This window comes from Biomphalaria glabrata, chromosome 13, assembly GCF_947242115.1.
Source record: "Biomphalaria glabrata chromosome 13, xgBioGlab47.1, whole genome shotgun sequence".
Taxonomy (NCBI): domain Eukaryota; kingdom Metazoa; phylum Mollusca; class Gastropoda; family Planorbidae; genus Biomphalaria; species Biomphalaria glabrata.
In genome coordinates, this window is record NC_074723.1 from 13,400,141 (window position 1) to 13,419,367 (window position 19,227).

Genomic DNA, 19,227 nt, shown 5'->3' on the forward strand with positions numbered 1-19,227 from the left:
AATAAAATAACTTGTATAAAAGATGTAATCAATTTATGTTTATTTTTATGTACTAAAAATTTTATAAAATTCAGACTAAAAAAAACAATTAAAAAAAATGTTTATCTTATCTTATATAATACAGACGTTACTTCAAAAAAGAAGATGATTATAAAAAGGTAAACTATTCAAAAACTTGTAATATTTGATATTAAAAATGTGAAGCTGGTTGATACAAATTTTATAGTTGCAAGCACATTTCTTCAGTAAGTTTGTTCACAAATATTTGTTTCAGATACTTCTATTTATTATGATGATCATTCACTTGTATCAACATATAGCATACAAGCAAATATACTATGAAACATGATCTCGATTTTGTAAGAAAAAAACAAATTTAAGTACCTGGTATAATACTTCTAGATTTCCCTACATAGGTTGCAGCATATTCATGTATGCGATAATGTTCTAATCTAGCAAAAGTTGGGGCTGAGTCAGGCACAATATGAGTGCAATTGGTCTGAAAAAAGATAAATGGATTTAAAACAAAACATCAAATTACAAGTAGGCATGTTCTCCTTAACACTTACTTCTATTACAACTTAGAACTTCATCAATTAGGGTATGCTATCTTTAACCCTTTAGTAGTTGTCAGGAAATATCTACCCCATCCCTAAGAGAGGGGATCTAGCTCCATATCATCTTCATAAAAATCAGTTTTTTGTTTAAATTCACAGAAAAAAAAAAATAAAAAAAATCATGAAAAACTATCCTTTAAAAAAAAAAAATACTCTTAGAGATATTGGTTCTAGTATTGATTTTTTCTTCACTATCACTACTATCAGTCTCAAATGGCTCTTATTTCCTTATTCTACATCTGAAACATTAATGCTCTCATCAAAATCATATTCAGTTATAGCATTAGTTAAATATTTTCAGTCTTTGTAGGCTAGCTGAAAACCCCTACCAACCGCAATTTTCAAAGTGTCATAAAAATTCCTACCAACAAGAAGCAGACAGCGAGTAAACACTATTGCTCTCTAAGGTCAGAAAGTAAAGAATAAAATAATTATTTACAAACTAAAAGTGAATTTGTAAAAAAAATACCCTACATCAGCGACTGCAAGTGACTCCCAACTACTCTAGTTGTCTAGGTGTATGCAGCGACTCTCAACAATTATTGTTAATGTAAGAGGAACTCACCCAATTGCAATGATAATGAGCCTCCTTTTGGTCATACTGACAATTTGTTTCATTACAGGCTTGGCCGCTAGTGAAATGGCGGTAAACTAAAGGTGTGATACTGTCTTGAAGGTCATGAAACCTTGCATGGCTCCTCACACCATCTTTAGATTTAAATATCACCTGGCAACCCTCTACCCGGCAGTGGTAGTGATCCTTATACAGGCAAGAGCAGCGAGAATAACAGGCATCATTGGCTGTGTATCTGGCAAGAAGTAAGATCAAAATAGAAATTGGATTACAATAGGAATGTTTGGTTCTAAAATGCTTAATTAAAAATTTAAGCTAAGTGATAAACATAACTAAGTTATTTTAAGTACACTAATTAAGAAATGCCAATAGGGATATAAGTTTACAAAAAGTGACCTTTCAGAAACATGATTTCTAACCTTATCAAGTACTTTTTCCATGATTCATCTCTCTCTCTTTTCTCTGGTGAGGAATGTTTATGAGCAATCGCAGTTTTTCTTTTATTGCTTAATAGAACTGATGGGTCAGGGAGCGACTGGTGAGAACTGGACAGCACATGTTCTACTTTGATCTTGTGTGAAGAAATATTGCTTCCTAACGTGGCAGCACCAGCTGTGATACCAAGCATGTGATCTTCTAAGCTTGCAGAAGTAGGACAGCTAGTGGTACCATTCACTGGATGCCACGTTTCTATTGGTTCTTCTCTGTCTGTATTGACCAAAGTTGGCTCTTCATATAGGCCATAGTCTTTGTCATCATCATCGTCGTCATCATCTTCATCCTCCAAAGTCTCATCATCTAGTTCACAATAGCCATAAACACTGGGGTCGTCAACCTCTTTTTTTGTCTGTTTGTTACTCATGGGAAGACCCTCAACCTGAGTATTTTCACTACTAAAAGAGGACTCCGTAAAGTTTGGGGGTCTACTTTTTAGAGACAAATCCTCTGGCTCAAGCTCACTGTCTATTTCCTTCTTAATACATGAGCTGGAGACAGCATGCAATCTAATATCTGGCGTAGAAACTTCTGACTTGATTTTCTCTTCAACAGCAACAGCAGTCTTGTCTTGTGCTAAATTAATTGGAAAATCCGAGGAGTCCTCTCTTTCCTCCACTTTGAGTTCAGCTTTTTGGTTACTCAAATTTAAAACTGTATCTATTGTCTCTATCGGCAGTGTGCTTGAATTGACTGGTATGGACTGTACAGCATAGAGGCCAGAGATAGGAGAGCTCTTAACATTGTTCTCAACAACAGTGGGATTTATCATTTTGGGCAGATTCATTCCCGTTCTTTTCATCTATATTGAAAAAAAAACAAACAAAAAAACTGAATTTGAATTTAAAGCTTTAAGTTCTTGCCCTTGTAAATGTTTTACTATTAAAAGTCTATTCATTATGGGATGAAACTAAAATACTAATGAGCCTTTTAACCTGTCATCTTTGTCCAAATGTAATAGAAAATTATATGCTTTAAATTAATGAAATGATAGTTTCATAAAAAAAAGGACATAAAATAAGTGATTTGGTTCTGAAGTCTAAAAAGATTAAGAGCCCTCTGATTTGCATTGGTCTAAGAAAAAAATAATTCAAGTTACCTTTTTGGGTGTCAGCTGTTGGAGGTGACGAAAGTTTCTGTAGGCAAATTCAAAGTCTCTCCTCTCATGTTTACGTTTGTGTGAGTAGAGCTGAGTAGATGAGTGTAGAACATACTGACATCCTGTGTCAAAAAAGTACAACTCATTGAGAATATAACCAAAATTTTGTGGGCCATAAAAGACTAAATATCAATGTAGAAATCCTTTTTTTTTTTTTTTTAAGAAATCAAAAATTATTGTGTAAATACAAAATTAGTATACTTGTTTAAACTTGTCAAATTAATTTTAGGTAAGAAAAAGTTTGATATTCTCTAAATTATTTGGAAAGAACTTATTAACTAACATAGTGATGTTAGGCAGACATATGTATTTTTAAACAATGTAAGAGTTTGTGATGCATAATTTTTATTAAATTATACTTCTTTAAATAAGAGAAACCAATTTAGTGAGATAGTTTAGTACTACAAAGCCATGTAAAGAGCTGATTAGCAGACAGCTACAATCTCTACAAATATTTTATTTACTGCAGTTGGAATAATATTTTTCACCAAAGAGAAATAATAACTTTTCACACAACATTTATTTAGTAAAATATTGAGCCCTTTATAGAAAAAGTACTTTGGCTTCAGAAAGGAAAATTACTTTGGTTTCATAAAGGTATTCTATGTACACTTTTGTTTCAAAATTTCAAAGCTGATTAAAATGTATTATATAAATACAAATCAACTACAAACAAACCTACCAGGTCTTATGCAATGAATATGATTGCTGGTACTGGAGTAGCGACAGTTAGCATAGTTGCAAGCTTCATATTTCATGAACTTCTTGAAACCATCCCGACTTAGTATCTCGTCTTTTTGGTGATAACTTTTGTGTTTTTCTGAAATGATAGGGTGGATAATAATACCTAAAGTGTTAAAGAGTAAGTAAAATTGAAGTAGCAAACATTAAGCACTGGACATGTAAATATTTAATCAAACTGCATACACATTGTGAGTCAAGATTTAGGTTTTAAATTAATTTTACTTCTAGGAGAACAAGAATAAGCAAACAAATGTTGTACCCATGTCGGCTTTATTCTTAAATGTGAAATGACATTGCGGCCTCCTGCAGTGAAAGTGTGTTGTTCTCTGGCCATAGAACATGCAGGATGTAGTCCCACAGTCCTCAGTGGCTCTAAACCTTTGGAAACCTTCTTGGATAATGGCAGAGTCCTTGCGGTGAAAGTTGGCATGCATCTGAACATCTGATGTGCTGACGTAAACTTTATCACAGCTATTCTGAAAATAAGGACAGAGAGACAACAGTGAGGTTCCATCTAAATAGCAAAATCTGGGTTGACCACAGCATGGTATGTTAGACAGAAAAAGATACTACTATAATGTACAATTTTAAATAAAGATAAGACAAGAAACATATCTTAAGTCCAATGCCGGCAAAGCACATTAGAAGTGGCATTGTTTTAACTTGATAATTTAAGGCTGTGCTTTTACTAGCTCTACATTTGCCATTTAATTATTAAAACCCATATGATTACAAATAAATACTCCATGGTAAATATAAAAATTAAAATACTAAATTGCGCCGAAAGGTTAAATGTTATGATGATTTTTTATAATAATTTTTATTGGATTTTTGTTTTACTCTAAAATGTTGATCATTTTTCTATTTCCTCATTCATAAATGACAAAGAGTTAGTTACCTAATTACACTAATAGCAATAAAATACACCAAATTTTTATGCTCATTCTTTGTAACTGTTATTCTGAGCAAATTAAAATAATGTTGCATAGATGTGAGATGTATTTTGTAAAACATTTATATTCAATCAGTTGTAAGTTAAACTATTTTAAGTGCTTTGTAATCAACAATCCATGAGCTAAACCACTATTTACTACTAAACATCTACCTGAACACAGTGATAATGTGTTTGCCTTCCATTATGAGTACAGCTGCCATATTTCTTACTACAGTCATCTGTCGGACTGTAGCGCATAAAACCATGTTGGAGGGAGTCTTGTCTTTTCTTATGCCACTTATAATGACGTAACATTTCCTCTTTGCGAAGAAGAACCTTAATTAATTGGAAAAAAAAAAATTCCATTGTGAGTTTAAGTGTAAGAAGATTGAAGGTCAGATATCAAAGTTTTTAGCAAGTTTATCTAATAAAAGAAGAAGTAGTAAAATATGTTCACCACCCTTCGCCGTCCCAAAAAGAAAAAAAGCAATGACTGTGTAATTGTATGAATTTATTGAACAAAAGCTAAGATATATCTTTTGATAAACACAAAAATTGATTGTCAATATGTATAAATAATTTTTTTCATATAGTAAAATAATTAAACAACTAATTTGCCATTAAAGGAGATCTGATTTTAGTAATATAAAAATCAATGTCTAAAAAAATTTCAGTTCTGACCTGAACTTGAGGAGTTACAATAGACATCTAAAATCTTTATTTATAAATGAGATCACATAAAACATGCACAGCAAGTTAAGATCAAATATCTATTTAAAATATTCATGGTTTCCTAGTGAATGGTAGCTTTGTTAATTATTTAAAATAAAATTTTAAAAGCTTTATCCCCTGTTCGTTTTCATTAAAATGGTGCTGAATATGTTTTTCTGAATTTATTAATTTACATTTCTACTTTATTGAAAATTATTTTTTAAAATACATTTTTTTTTCCGATACTAATGCCCACAATGTACACTTTGACAAAAGGGATAAAAAAAACAACAATAAACATTGACTGTGTCATTGTTAAACTTAATATGATCAACAACATTTGTATGGTGAAAAATGATACACTTTAACAATATTCTAAAATCTAAAAATACTTTAAATTCTAAATTTAGAATGTACTCATTCTCTTAGAGACTAAAAATCCAATATCTTTGAAAGACACAAAGAGAAAGCAAATGTAGGTTTTATACATTTGCATAGTTGTATAATATGAAGAGCATGTGAAGGATTTACAACAGTAATTGAGTGTTACATTTCAATTATACCATTATATTAAATAAATCTTAAAAAAAAACAACAATATTTTATTATCTTGAATATATACAAATTGATTAAAGAGCTTTTATTTGCTTTAAGATTAAAGCACATAAATTTAAAGCATTTTTTAAATAGCAAATTAAATTTTAATAAGAGATATTTATCCATAGGATAAAAACTTTAAACTTTAAAAATTTTTTTGAGGTTAATAAAAATCAAGACTTTTCAAGATATGTTGTAGCCAATGTTAAATATATGCTAATCTGCCTCAGATTGAAATGATTTTCGGATTAATTTTAACATTTGAATTTGTAGCTCAATAACTGTTTCCACAATTTAAAAAAAAATAAAAATTCTTTTAATTGTTTTTGTACACAGCATCTTTCATGCTATAGTGCACTCATGTCCAATCTCTTTTGTGGATTCATTTGTCGAGGGGCTATCTGGAAGAAGGTTTCCATACTACCTTCAGGCGCTTAGCAAAAACAAATGACCTTGAGTTGGGATTTGAACTTGAGCCTTATTATAGGCAGCCAAGTGGTTTATACCACACATCCCACTTTCATCAAATTAACCACATTTTTGTGTTCACTCTAAGAAAAAACAAACAACAAACTGCTATTTTCTGTTCTCTAAGCTAATGATAATTAAAATAAAAAAAATTGCTTACTTTGTGTGGACAATCCACGCAATGATAATGTTCCCTGTATCCCAAGTCTTGACAGAGTTTACCACCACACTCAAAGCCTGTGCCATATCTATAAAGGAAAATTGTCCATTGGAATGTAGTACACATTTATTGTTAGTGTAGATCTACACAATATTTACATTGGAGTTTATTCCTCTATTTTCTTACCAATAACTATTTTTTTACCTTTTGATGTGTTTGTTGAAGTCTGCAGAGTTGATGGGCTTATGTGTGTAGTGTTTTTTCCGACCTGACAAAGATTTTGTGATGGAATCCTGTACAACAAACTTTTTACTGGCAGATTCCATAGCATTAGTAGTTTCTGAAATATGGGACAGTATTATCTTTAGCTTTAACAGAAAATTATCTTTTCAGCTATGGTTCAAGTCAGCTGCTAGATTTAGATCTAGTTAGCAAGTATCCAAATAATTTATAGTTATGAATAGTTTTTGACCATAAAATAAGAACAAGAGATGCAGTTATTCAGACCCAAACCAAATGTATGCGCTACTCCATCATCAACTTTAGCTAGTTAGGGTTGATAGTATATGAGACACAATTTTGGGCTCTGATTATCTCTGTTGACTTTGTCAGCATTAATTTGTATGCTCTGTATGTTTTTAAATTACGTTTCTACTTTAAAAAGTTTAAACCAGTGCTAAGGAAATAAGATTTTAAATTATGCAATTTAAAGAGTTCAAATGACTGCTAAGAATCTTTTTTTTTTTTCAGTACAGGAAACAATATGGATGTTGTGGGAAAGTTTAAGAAAGTGTGGGATGGGTTTATAATGCAGTTAACTATCATTAAACTATCATTAAATACCAGCTAACCCTGTCAATTTGTTTCCAGGGTAATTACTATTTATTTTGACCCTTACCATTACCCCTTTTTTCCCATGTCTAATAAATGACCAGAATCTCCTTTTATTTTGTATTCCATCCAGCGCATCGTACATTCTCCAACACAATATTCTGGCCAGAACTCTTTTCCTTATTTCCACTTCCATTGAAATATCCCACAAATAAACCTTTAACTAACTTACTTTTGGCCAGTGAATTCTAGTCTCTTAAGTTGAACTGGAATGTCCTCCATCACCCATACACACATCTACTTTTGACACATTTATTTTAGTATCACTTTACTCCCCCCTCTCTTGGTTATGTTTATTTGGCACATTGTGCTGTTTGCACTCTGGACTATTGTCTCAATGATCCCGGTTTAAACCCAGCACACTCTGATGCCCCACCATCTCTATGGAGATTTGGGTAAGGATGTAATAATGTTTAATTCTGAAGGAACAATCAAAATATGTAAAACTATTTTAGGCCATGTCATCCACATTAATCCTTCAAGGACTATCTATTTCTCAACCTTAGCAAAATCTGAATGAAATGCTGAAAATTATATAAGTTAAAACTGAAGTGTTAAGAATCAGCTTATTTATAACTCTAATATTACAAATTCTAATTGTAGTAACATTATAATATGTAGACCTATGCTAAAGAATAACTGGGTGAAATTCCAATTATTGAAAAAAAATATGTTAACCCCCACCCTCCCTTCAGAAATATACCATACTTTAAAAAAACTATTGATTATTAGGTCCTAATATTCATTCTGAGAATTAGTTAAGGTTTTAGTTTTAGATCTAGAATACATTTTGGTCTAGATCTAGTCATAATTATATAATGCTTTAAAGGCAGCAAACTTCGAAAAATAAAATGTTTGGTTTTATTAATTGCTTTTGTTAATTTCAACTAGATCTATAAATACATGGTTTAAAAAAAACAGGAAATGCATGATACCAATCATTAAAAGTTGGAGCAAAAGGAAGTAGATTCTTTGTGCTTTTAATCATAATAATGTTCGTTTTATAAATATGTACTGAAATGAAACTGCAAAAAAAAAGTCAATGTGAGGTAAATTAATCACTGCTGTTTTGATCATGAAATGGGCTGTTCTCGGCACAAAGTAAATAATAACAGGTTAAATTTTTTTCCCATCCATTCCAATTGGGAGAATAATTAGTGATGAATAATGTCAGGGCCTTTGTAAATATATTATAGATATAACAAGCCTACATAACTGAATTTGTATGGCATGGACAATTAAAAACCTTAAGATCAGATTCTCTAGCCCTAGAATGTGCTAATCATGCTTGGATGAAGGGCTAAAAAAATAGCCCTTCTTTTGAAATCAGACAGTGAGCTTGCTTTTAACAAAAGTAATGTATTTCACTCTTCTGTAAAATTTAACTGGACTTTGGTGATAACCAAGAAAGCACTATACTAATGAAAAGCTAAGGGAATAAAATGTCTTTCAAGAATTAGAAAAAATGGTATTTTTATTCGCATGAAAAGACATTTTGTTTTGTTTTGAAAAAAAGAACTTAAAAAATTTTATGATTCTAGATCCTTTTGATATAAGCTTTGTAACAAATATGATAGGATACAATGGAATGATAGTATTTAACACTTTATTAACATATGGGTAAAATAAAATTAGGGATCTAGGGTGATGTTATAGAGACTAACAACTTAAAACATCTGTTTAGTTGAGTTATTTGGCTTGGATCTATGCCACAGAGACATAAATCATGAAAAAAAAAATGTTGGTCCTTGAACTGCATGCTATGTATGCTGATACCTTTAACTGTCACTAATTGTCATAACAATGAAGTTAAACATTAGCTAGAAGGATTTGTGCACAAAATTATGAACTTTATTTATAAAAATTTTATGATTAGACTTTTTTTTATGACAGTATAAAATGTGTATGATTCCTTTTATTATACCCCGCCCCGAAAGTTTCTTTTCGTATAGTTATTTTATTACTCTGCTTCCCAACATTTGTATGAACCTCCAGTATTCTCAAACTCTTAAAACCCAGCAATACCACTGCTTCTCATAGTTGGAAAACTATATGATTATAGAAACATTTTTTAAAATCATGTAATGAATCTACTGTTTAGCACTGACTAAGAACATTAGTAAATTACTAGAGAAGAGCTGGAATATTTAAGAACTTACCTGAACTAGCTAGTTGCTGAGAACTGGGGCTCTTTTTTATAAGTGTATTACTAATATCAACTTCATGATCTGGTCCAAGTGAACTCTCAAATCTATCCCTATTTTGAGAATTAACTGTCTCCAGAGCTACTGCTAATGATGACTTTTCTTCAGGTGAATTTTGAAAGTTCTGGAGTAACATATTTTTGGCCTCTGAGCCCCCAAACCCATAAATTCCAAGCAGTTCATTCATAGTATTCTGGGCATAATCAACAAGAACTTTGGAGTCTGTTAGATCAAGAGGGGAGCTAGAGTACTTGGATAATTCTTTAGATTTCTTTCTAGCATTTTTACTGGCTCTAGCTCTTTCAGACTGGCCTATTAAACAATGACCATTTTCACTTGTCAAATGCCTCATTGGAATGTCAGACAAAGTCATAGGTGTAGATTGATGGGTGGGACACAATAAATCATCTTTCAATAAATCATCCGCTGTTGGTGTCTTAATCACTGCCTTGGTAGAAGTAGCTATTACTAGTTCCGAATTATCACATAAAATATTGCTTTTGTCAAATGAACTAGTCTCAAGGTCTGCATCTGAGAAGTCAAAATAAAAATTATCTTTCATCTGTCTTTGGGGCTTAGCTGCCTTACGACTTTTTCTTCTACCAGTGGCAGGAAGACTAGGACATGTGGGAGATACTTTACTAGAGAAGCCAGATACACCTGACGATGGTTTTGATTTGCAGTCATATTCTGACAATGGCTGTGATATGCATTCTACTCCATTCATTGATACTGATTCGGTGCTTGTGCTATTAGGTTCTAGGTTCTGAAAAGGTTCAGCATTGATAGATATTTCTCTTTTTTCACTGCTGTCTTCATTCTTAGCTTTCCCTATGTTACCACTAAAAGGTGGGTTCTGTGAGGTTTTAACATTGGCAGGTGGATCACTTTTTAAAGTTTCAACATTAGCTGATGTATCTACATTCTGAAATGGGAATGATGTAGATGAAGAAATGACATCATGGTTACTGGCAGAGTTATCTGCCTCAGGGCAATTAGTTTCACAACCAGAAGGCAGAACATTATCAATATGTGAAGTGTTCTGTGGATCACTTTCAAGGTGTGACGAGTTATGTGGATCACAAGCGGTGCTGTTGTCCTGCAGCAGTTTTGAAGATGCAGAAAGAGAAAACAAGGGTGGTGCATTTTTTTGAGCACTGGAGGGATTCCTTTCAGGACTAGAGCTGCCAGATTGCTGGACGGTGAGGTTTAGTATAAACTTATCCCAGGTGCCATCATGGTTAGGAATGTCTCCTGTTGTGGACGAGACCAAGGAATCAGCAGTGGTGGAGTCAGCAGTTTGGAATGTTGAGCATGAAGAAGGGGTAGTAGAAGAAGAAGCTGTTTCGTTGTAGTCAGTTGTCTCAACATTGTTATTATTGTTTTTGGGGATAGTACTGACACATTTGTCTTCACAATTTGGAGAGGGCACCACACCTTTGTGTACTTTGTTCTTTTCAGTAGTGACACTCCCTGCGCATTCTTTAATTATACTATGCCTAGAATATTTTGCAGGAAGGGGCTCTGAGTCATTTCCACCTGCTGAAGCCTCATTGTTATCACATATTTTTTTAGGTGATGCCGTGGTGACCTTGGCCTGAGCCCTGGTAACTTCTGCATTCTGAGACTGCTGGGTAGATTTTAGACGGGCACAAATAGCATCTAACTTTCCTAGCGAGAATGTAGCCATTATTTTCCATCACAGGAAAAGAATGAGCTGGAAAAAAAAAAAAAATATTTTTCCTTTTTTAAAAGAACTGTGTAGGCAATACAAAAAGTCCATTATTAAAAAAAACACCAACAACAACAAATCCCTTATCACCTACACTACTCATTCCATAACTTAAAGTACAGTCATTCCTAAATTTAAAGTACACTAATGTATTTTATTTTTGAAAAAAAGTAACAACATTCCTTATAACTAAGTACAATCCTTTCCCTTTTTCAGTATTAAATGCAATTTTATTGTCATGAATTCTGATATCCAGAGACATTATCTATTTATGTTTTGTTGCCCTTTTACATTAAACATACCATGCTGATTTGTATGAACTTCAAGATAATAATACTGATAAGGTAAACCAACAAAAGATTAAATGATGATATTCTTAACTACACATACATAAATTTACTCATTTAGTTTTAAAAAAAAAGGTTATTTCAGAATTAGTAGCCATTATCTTAACATAAATGTACAAGACTGCAATCCTAAAGAATGAAACAGTCAATCTATGAACACACTAACAACACATTTCCCCAGTGCAATCTATTACCTTGTTCAATAAAACCAATATGAAGTTTTAAACTATATCACACACACACAAAATGAAAGAAAGAAAAGAATTATAGCTTAATGTCCACAGTGTGAAATAAAAAAATCAACTATCACAACTAGTGTAAGGCTTATCTCAGTCAGATATCATCACATTTTTTTTTGTTTGTTTCAGTAGAGATATAAATAATTTCTTAGCCTTAAATTTACAAGGTTTTACAGGTATTTTTGTTATTATAGAAAAAAGTATATTTATATATATATATAAAAAAAGACACTACCACCTTACTTACTAGGTCAAAGTACACATCTATATCCATACATTGAACAGAAATGTGTTTTTTTTTTTGTCTGCTAAACTGAGTGTTGAAATTCAAGTCTTGAAACACAAACCAACTGAAAACTTACATATACTTATTGAATCAGGTCTCAAGCACACCATTAGCTATGCTAAATACAGCCAACATATTTTTTTTTACAGTCTAACTATCTAAATTTGTAACAACATGTTACTGAAATGGATGACTGACTTTTTCAAAACTGAGCTTTTCAATCAAAAAATGTTCAAGTTTGTTATGAGGGGAGGGAGGGGAGAAGTGACATAGTGGAAGGGAAGGGGAGCTACAGGAATGATTTATTTTTCAATGCTAGGTTCTAGGGCTCCTATGTACTTCTAGGACTTAATCAATCAAGAATTTAAGATTTAGAAGGATTTCAAATACAGTTATGAAGTAAAAACTTTTTCCTGAAATTGACATGGCTATTTATCACTAGGAAAATCTCAGAAACACATTTTACAAGAAACTATTTTTTTTTTCTTCTTAAAAATGATGTGATTGTATTTTGAGAGGAATAGGACTATATATTGACTATTGCTTCCAATTATAAATAGGAAGTAATGGAGCTATTTTTAACATGTAACATCACATGATTGAAAAAGGGATTATGTTATTGAACACAATTATATGACTTCTAATGGCTGATATTATTTAATGCCACAGTCACTAGCACTAAGTAATGGTATATAGACTCTACTGCTACATTCACATGATAGAAATGGCTATATCAAATCTAAATGTCCTATGACTAAATTATTGGTGTCAATATAATAGAGCATAGCATAAATGCATAGCTTGAATTTGACACACAACCCAACAACTGAAGCCGTGTTCCCAATCTATAAAACAAAGAACAAAAGGTGGTATAACATAGCCTCTACTCTGTCACGTGATAGGTAATTTCACTTCTAACTCAATTTTTTTTTTTACCTGAGTTGCCCTAAATTTTGAAACATAAAATCGTATTACACGCAGACGAGTTATTCTCCCTTCCCCCCGATAACCTTCATAACTACACACACAACTATCGTGTGCTTAAGGAAAACAGCACACCAGCGGATTGTGTACTGTATGGTAATTAGAGCAGACGTCGATATGTTAGAAATCCATTTCATTATCTTAACCATAGAAACATATTTAAAAACAACATAGATTGGACATAACCCCCCCCTCATTGGCAGGTATTTACACGTCTGCTACGCTGTGTCCTAGACGAACTCGCTGTGACATGTCGGCTTCCTTATAAGCCGTTACCTAGCACCGAAATAAGAAGTTATATGGAACACTACGGGTTGGCAGACCAAAAAAAAAAAGGAGGGGGGGGGGGGAGGTACACTTGTATTTGTGTTTAAGTACTGTTGTTTTTATCTGTCCAAAAGGTAAACACAAGGCGATAATTGGGAGACGCGAGGGCTAATTGATGAAGTAGTTTTTTCTTCTTTAAAAAAAAAAACAACCAAAAAAACAAAACAAACAAAAACCTAGAAGGCATTATCTGTGGTCGAGTTGAAATAAGGTTTAGACAACGCTAGTGGACAATCGAAGAACCTCCGCATTTTTAAGTCGGCAGCTATTTTGTTATGAGCGTGCTTTAGTCTTAGGTCAATAAATAGAAGTCCTACAAAGGTAGGCCTAATATATTTGTCCTTTTTTTTGTTGTTGTTAAAGGAATAGGGTCATTTTTTTTGTTTACTTTGAAATCAGGAAAGGTGTGATCGTGAGTGTGCGATCAAATGGTTGCTAAGATGGACGCATCAATTTCATCCATCGTCTACATTACAAGATCAAGCATGATTGGATTATAAATCAAAGGGTACTAGACTTGGAACTGTGCATGTCTCGCAGTATGTGTGTGTTCGGAGTCGGATGGTTAGAGGCCTTAAGGAAAGGCGAACAGAAAAACGAAACATCACATCGTTTGCTGCCGTGGAATGGGGTGGCTCAGGGGCGTACCAGCTATATGGGCATTCGGGCAAATGCCTGGTGGACCGGTACCCCAATGGGCCACTTTGAATGACAGCAAGTCCCGTTAATGTGATTTTTTAATGAGAGACCTTGTTCCGTGAATGTGGATTTGTTAATGTATACAGTATAAGTGAGTAGAAGGAACTGTTGGTCGCTCCATTTTTAAGTTATATGTATGACTATTTTAGTCACAACAAATAGTTGTAAAAGCATACAATCAAGCATTCCATTAAAAATAACTAACGTTGCGATTGTATGGAAGATGATTTTTTTTTTTGCAAATTGAGATTTCATTTATAGCCTCTGAGTCTAGATACATATAGAAATAGAATACGTAACTCAAAAAACCACGTTTGTATATATGCGTTCAGCTTTCGATGATCAAAATGTATATATTGTGAGGACAGGTACCAATAGATGTACGTCATATGACACGTAACTTGTGGGTCGGTTCGTATGGTAATGCCAGGACCGATTTCGACACCCAGTCCGACCCCGGGGAGGCTCAAGGAGCAGAGATCCCGTGACGGTTGTCATTTAATGAGCTTCCAGTTGACGGAGGCCGATTGAAAAACTTCTCATTTCTGATCTGAGGAGCCAGCATGCTGGTCAAAGAGGCTTCGTCTCGACACTCAATAGCCAAATCACACAAACTGACGAGTGGTATGATTTGTGAGAGTTGGTTCGTGATGTGGGTGTTGAGAATATTTCAAGAAACAAGCAAAATGTAGAACAATCTATTCTTTTAAACAAAGCTTATCTAAGTGGAGGAAACGCAAAATAATAATAATAATCTTTAGTGTCCGTAAGGAAATTTGTCTTACAATTTGTGCATTACATCAAGCAAAACATTGTAACTAGAAAAAACAAAACGAAATGTACATTCACACCAGACTCACTCATAATTTACATGTGAAAAGTTTAGATCAAATTGTTTCTATTTAATGATTTGATTGCCAGGGAAACAAAAGAGTGTTTTGTCTGTTTGTCTTTGCTATCTGTGTCTTGTATCTCTTTTGTGATGGTAAAATAAAAAAAATCCTGACCCAAAGGGTGATTTCTTATTTCTAGAATCTTTTTAGCTTTTTTATGGATGTTTGTCTCAAACAGCTGCCCAAATGGGATTTGTTTTTTGCCAATGACTGCATGAACAAGCTCCCTTTTCTATATACAAAATAATTAATTATCACCAATTGATTAATTAATCGGTATTTTCTTTTATTGATACATGTATTGTCATCGACAATGAATTATTGTGCAAAGTTTTCACTTGATACGAGAATTGAAAGTGGGAAAGAAAAAAAAACGTGTATCAAACGTAATAAGGGGAATAGCTCCACATACACATCTCTCAATAAGTAACATTTTATTTCCCTTGCTCGATACCAAGCAAAATAATTCTTAACAAATAATTAGTTAACTAATTGGTTAATTTCTTTTATTGATTTGTGTTCATTCATTCTGCATTCACACCATTCTACAACTCGAAGCACTTTGTAATGTACTAGTTTAGAGAGTAGGTTAGTTTTGTTAGACACATTTTAGCGACGGTAAAAGTAGTGACGTAGAAAAACAGACTAATGACGTAGTAGACTTAGGCGAACAAGAGACCAACAAGGCGTTCATCTAGAACAGTGGTTCCCAAACTTTTTTGTCTCGTAGACCCCTTGCCATGTTTTCTGGTTATCGGTAGACCCCCTGCTTAACTTTCAAATTTTTGCAAATTCAACATTTTAAAAACTAATTTCTATCTGTACAAAAAGTAAAGTAAAGTTCCCTCAGACCTTGTGGTCTGTAGAGCAGATGATGTAAAGGTCATCTGTTTCTGTGGCCTACGATTATCGAGGGTGTCATGTGGCCAGCACAACGACCAACAGCCTTTACTTTCCCCAACTAATGTCAGGTACCCATTAGAGCTGGGTGGCCTCAGAGGCGCCCAAAAGATCCCGAAATTAAAAATCCAAGTCTTCAACAGGATTCAAACTCAGGACCCCCGGTTCAGAAGCCACGCACTTTACCGCTCAGCCAAAACGTCTCCTAATTTCTATCTGTAGAGAGTTGAAAAGTGAAAAAGTAATTTAAAGCTACATATTAGAGATTTTAGAGATCTCTCTTTTTATTGATAAAATTCAGAACCAATTAAAATAGCAATATGTATTGCTGGAATCTCCAAACACAATGGCCTTTAGTATCATTGTAAGAATTTTCGCAAAGAGCAGTTTCTCGTGTATTTGTTGACGTTTCACGAGTTACTCAAATATTGTGTCCGCGCATGAAGGGCTCATTAGTCTTGGCTGGCTACCAACCTAGCAGAAGTAAAACTGAATTCAAAACTCTCATGTCTTGCAACTCAAACACGGGAAAGGTTTTGTGGGTTAACTTGAGGAAAAATAAGGAGCCGGTGACCATAATGCAGTTTGCAGCACACACCACTACATCCTGTCAGAACCTGTGACGCTGCTGAGCCCAAAATTATATATGTCGAATTACAAATGAAGCTTTTAATTTTATTACTCTTGCCACCGAAGCAACCTTGAACTGTATTGTTGCTTAAAGAAATTCTTATAATAATATCAGATGTGGGTTTGTGTAAAACAGGTTTTAAAACTACAACGGCTGGTAAAAATCAAAGTTGTACCTATGGTGTTTTCCTCATTTTGCCATAAGTAAATTTCCCCTTTCAGACATTGTGATGATGTTATGGTCATCTTTTTCTTTGGCCAACGGTTAACGAGCCGGGTGTCATGTGGGCCAACGACCAACCGCCTTTACTTTTCCTAACATAATTCAGGTACCCATTAGAGATGGGTGGACTCAGGGGAGCCCTGAAAATCCTGAAATTCAAAATTCACAGAGATTCGAACCCAGGACCCCAATTACGGAAGCCAAGCGCTTAACCACTAGCACCACACCCTTATTTTGCTATAAGTTAACAGATATTGTAAGACTCATAAAACACCATCTTCTCTACATAATGTTGAATAGAGATTTTGTGGGTCTTTTCTGAACTTTATCTTTGAATGTTCAAAAGTTTTTCAAATCTATATCTTTTTATCTGGGTGATATTGTCGCAGATGATCCTCAAGCGTAATTAGTTTCATATCGTCATAAAAAAGGCAATCGGTAACCGCTTGGTTGACAAGGAAAGAATGAACAATTTTATATAATCAACTGTTAGACAGTCTACATTTCTTTTTGTTAAACATTATTTACATGAAGACAAAATTAAGTTATTTTAATAAGTATTGAAATTAAATAAAACAATTTTTCGTTTGAATAACAGGATAAATATTTAAATGATAAACTAAGTTAAAATTATATATAGTGTGAAGAATTACATTAATGGGATGTAAAAATTAAAGTCACGACCTGCTTATATGAAATCTATTATCATAGACCCCCTTGGACATCTCATGGACCCCCAATTTGTTTTTTCACTTTCGTAGACCCCTTGAAAATCTTCGTAGACCCCTGGGGGTCTATATAGACCACTTTGGGAATCACTGATCTAGAAGTAGGCTGTTTTGAATAGTACCGGGTAGTTAGAAATAGCGACGTTTTAGGAAGACTGGACGGATTTCCCAGTGATAAATAAAGTGCCATTGTATTCAAGTGAAACTAGTTATTAAGCATATTTCTATTTTGTAATGTTCTGTGGCTAATGAGAAGTAATAATTAGTAAGATGATATTAGCCCATAACAATTTGAATTGCGACGAACTTGCAACCAACTTTTCCTTCCATCCTTGAAGTGTAGGAGCATACAAATGTAGTAACGAAGGTCAGACTCTAAAAGCCAAACACATGTTACACGTGGCTGAAACTTAATACGATCTTCACGCTGTTCAGTCCAACTGGGAGCCAATGTGTTTCTATATCTACACTCGGTCTTACTAATAAGACAACTCAATGTCAGTGTTTAGAAAACTGTGGTATACAGATTATGACAATATCCTTCATACTGGCACTTTTTGTGATAACGGCCTACTGAACCAAACCGAAGTCGTCAATTTTTTATTATTTTTTTAGGAGCTCTAGTCTTGGAAATTACAACCAAAACAAAAAGAAAGCTATATAGCAGAACTAATTACTTGAATACATTACAGTGTATGGGATTTTCACAAACCTTGTTTGTATTTCTAAGACTTTAAAATTCACACCGTTCAAAGAACAGACTCGGCATCTTAAACCAAAGTTAGCATCAAGAAAAATATATCTTAAACCAGACTTAAATTAGCATCAAGAAGTGACAATCCTAAAACCAGACTTAGCATTAAGAAGTGACTCTTCTAAAATCAGACTTAGCATCAAGAAGTGACTCTCTTAAAACCAGATTTAGCATCAAGAAGTGACAATCCTAAAACCAGACTTAGCATTAAGAAGTGACTCTTCTAAAATCAGACTTAGCATCAAGAAGTGACTCTCTTAAAACCAGATTTAGCATCAAGTGACTCTCCTAAAACCAGACTTAGCATCAAGAAGTGACTCTCATAAAACCAGATTTAGCATCAAGAAGTGACTCTCCTAAAACCAGACTTAGCACCAAGAAGTGACTCTCCTAAAACCAGATTTAGCATCAAGTGACTCTCCTAAAACCAGATTTAGCATCAAGAAGTGACTCTCCTAAAACCAGACTTAGCATCAAGAAGTGACTCTCCTAAAACCAGACTTAGCATCAAGAAGTGACTCTCCTAAAACCAGACTTAGCATCAAGAAGTGATTCTCCTAAAACCAGACTTAGCATCAAGAAGTGACTCTCCTAAAAACAGATTTAGCATCAAGAAGTGACTCTCCTAAAACCAGATTTATCATTAAGAAGTGACTCTCCTAAAACCAGATTTAGCACCAAGAAGTGATTCTCCTAAAACCAGACTTAGCATCAAGAAGTGACTCTCATAAAACCAGATTTAGCATCAAGAAGTGACTCTCCTAAAACCAGACTTAGCACCAAGAAGTGACTCTCCTAAAACCAGATTTAGCATCAAGTGACTCTCCTAAAACCAGATTTAGCATCAAGAAGTGACTCTCCTAAAACCAGATTTAGCATCAAGAAGTGACTCTCCTAAAACCAGACTTAGCATCAAGAAGTGACTCTCCTA

At 33.7% G+C, this 19,227-nt stretch overlaps 1 protein-coding gene across 1 annotated transcript in view; it reads right to left on the minus strand.

Moving 5' to 3' along the window:
* Nucleotides 1–19,227, minus strand: part of LOC106072911 (uncharacterized) — a 39,266-nt gene that overhangs the window by 6,739 nt on the left and 13,300 nt on the right. Inside the window, exons 3-12 of the mRNA XM_013233366.2 lie at nt 9,510–11,271; nt 6,664–6,799; nt 6,460–6,547; nt 4,695–4,859; nt 3,849–4,065; nt 3,528–3,665; nt 2,786–2,907; nt 1,611–2,488; nt 1,183–1,426; nt 385–499 (exon numbers count right to left, since the gene is read on the minus strand). Of these exons, the coding sequence (XP_013088820.2) occupies nt 385–499; nt 1,183–1,426; nt 1,611–2,488; nt 2,786–2,907; nt 3,528–3,665; nt 3,849–4,065; nt 4,695–4,859; nt 6,460–6,547; nt 6,664–6,799; nt 9,510–11,244 (3,838 nt within the window). The 5' untranslated portion in view covers nt 11,245–11,271. The remainder of the gene's footprint in view (nt 1–384; nt 500–1,182; nt 1,427–1,610; nt 2,489–2,785; nt 2,908–3,527; nt 3,666–3,848; nt 4,066–4,694; nt 4,860–6,459; nt 6,548–6,663; nt 6,800–9,509; nt 11,272–19,227) is intronic.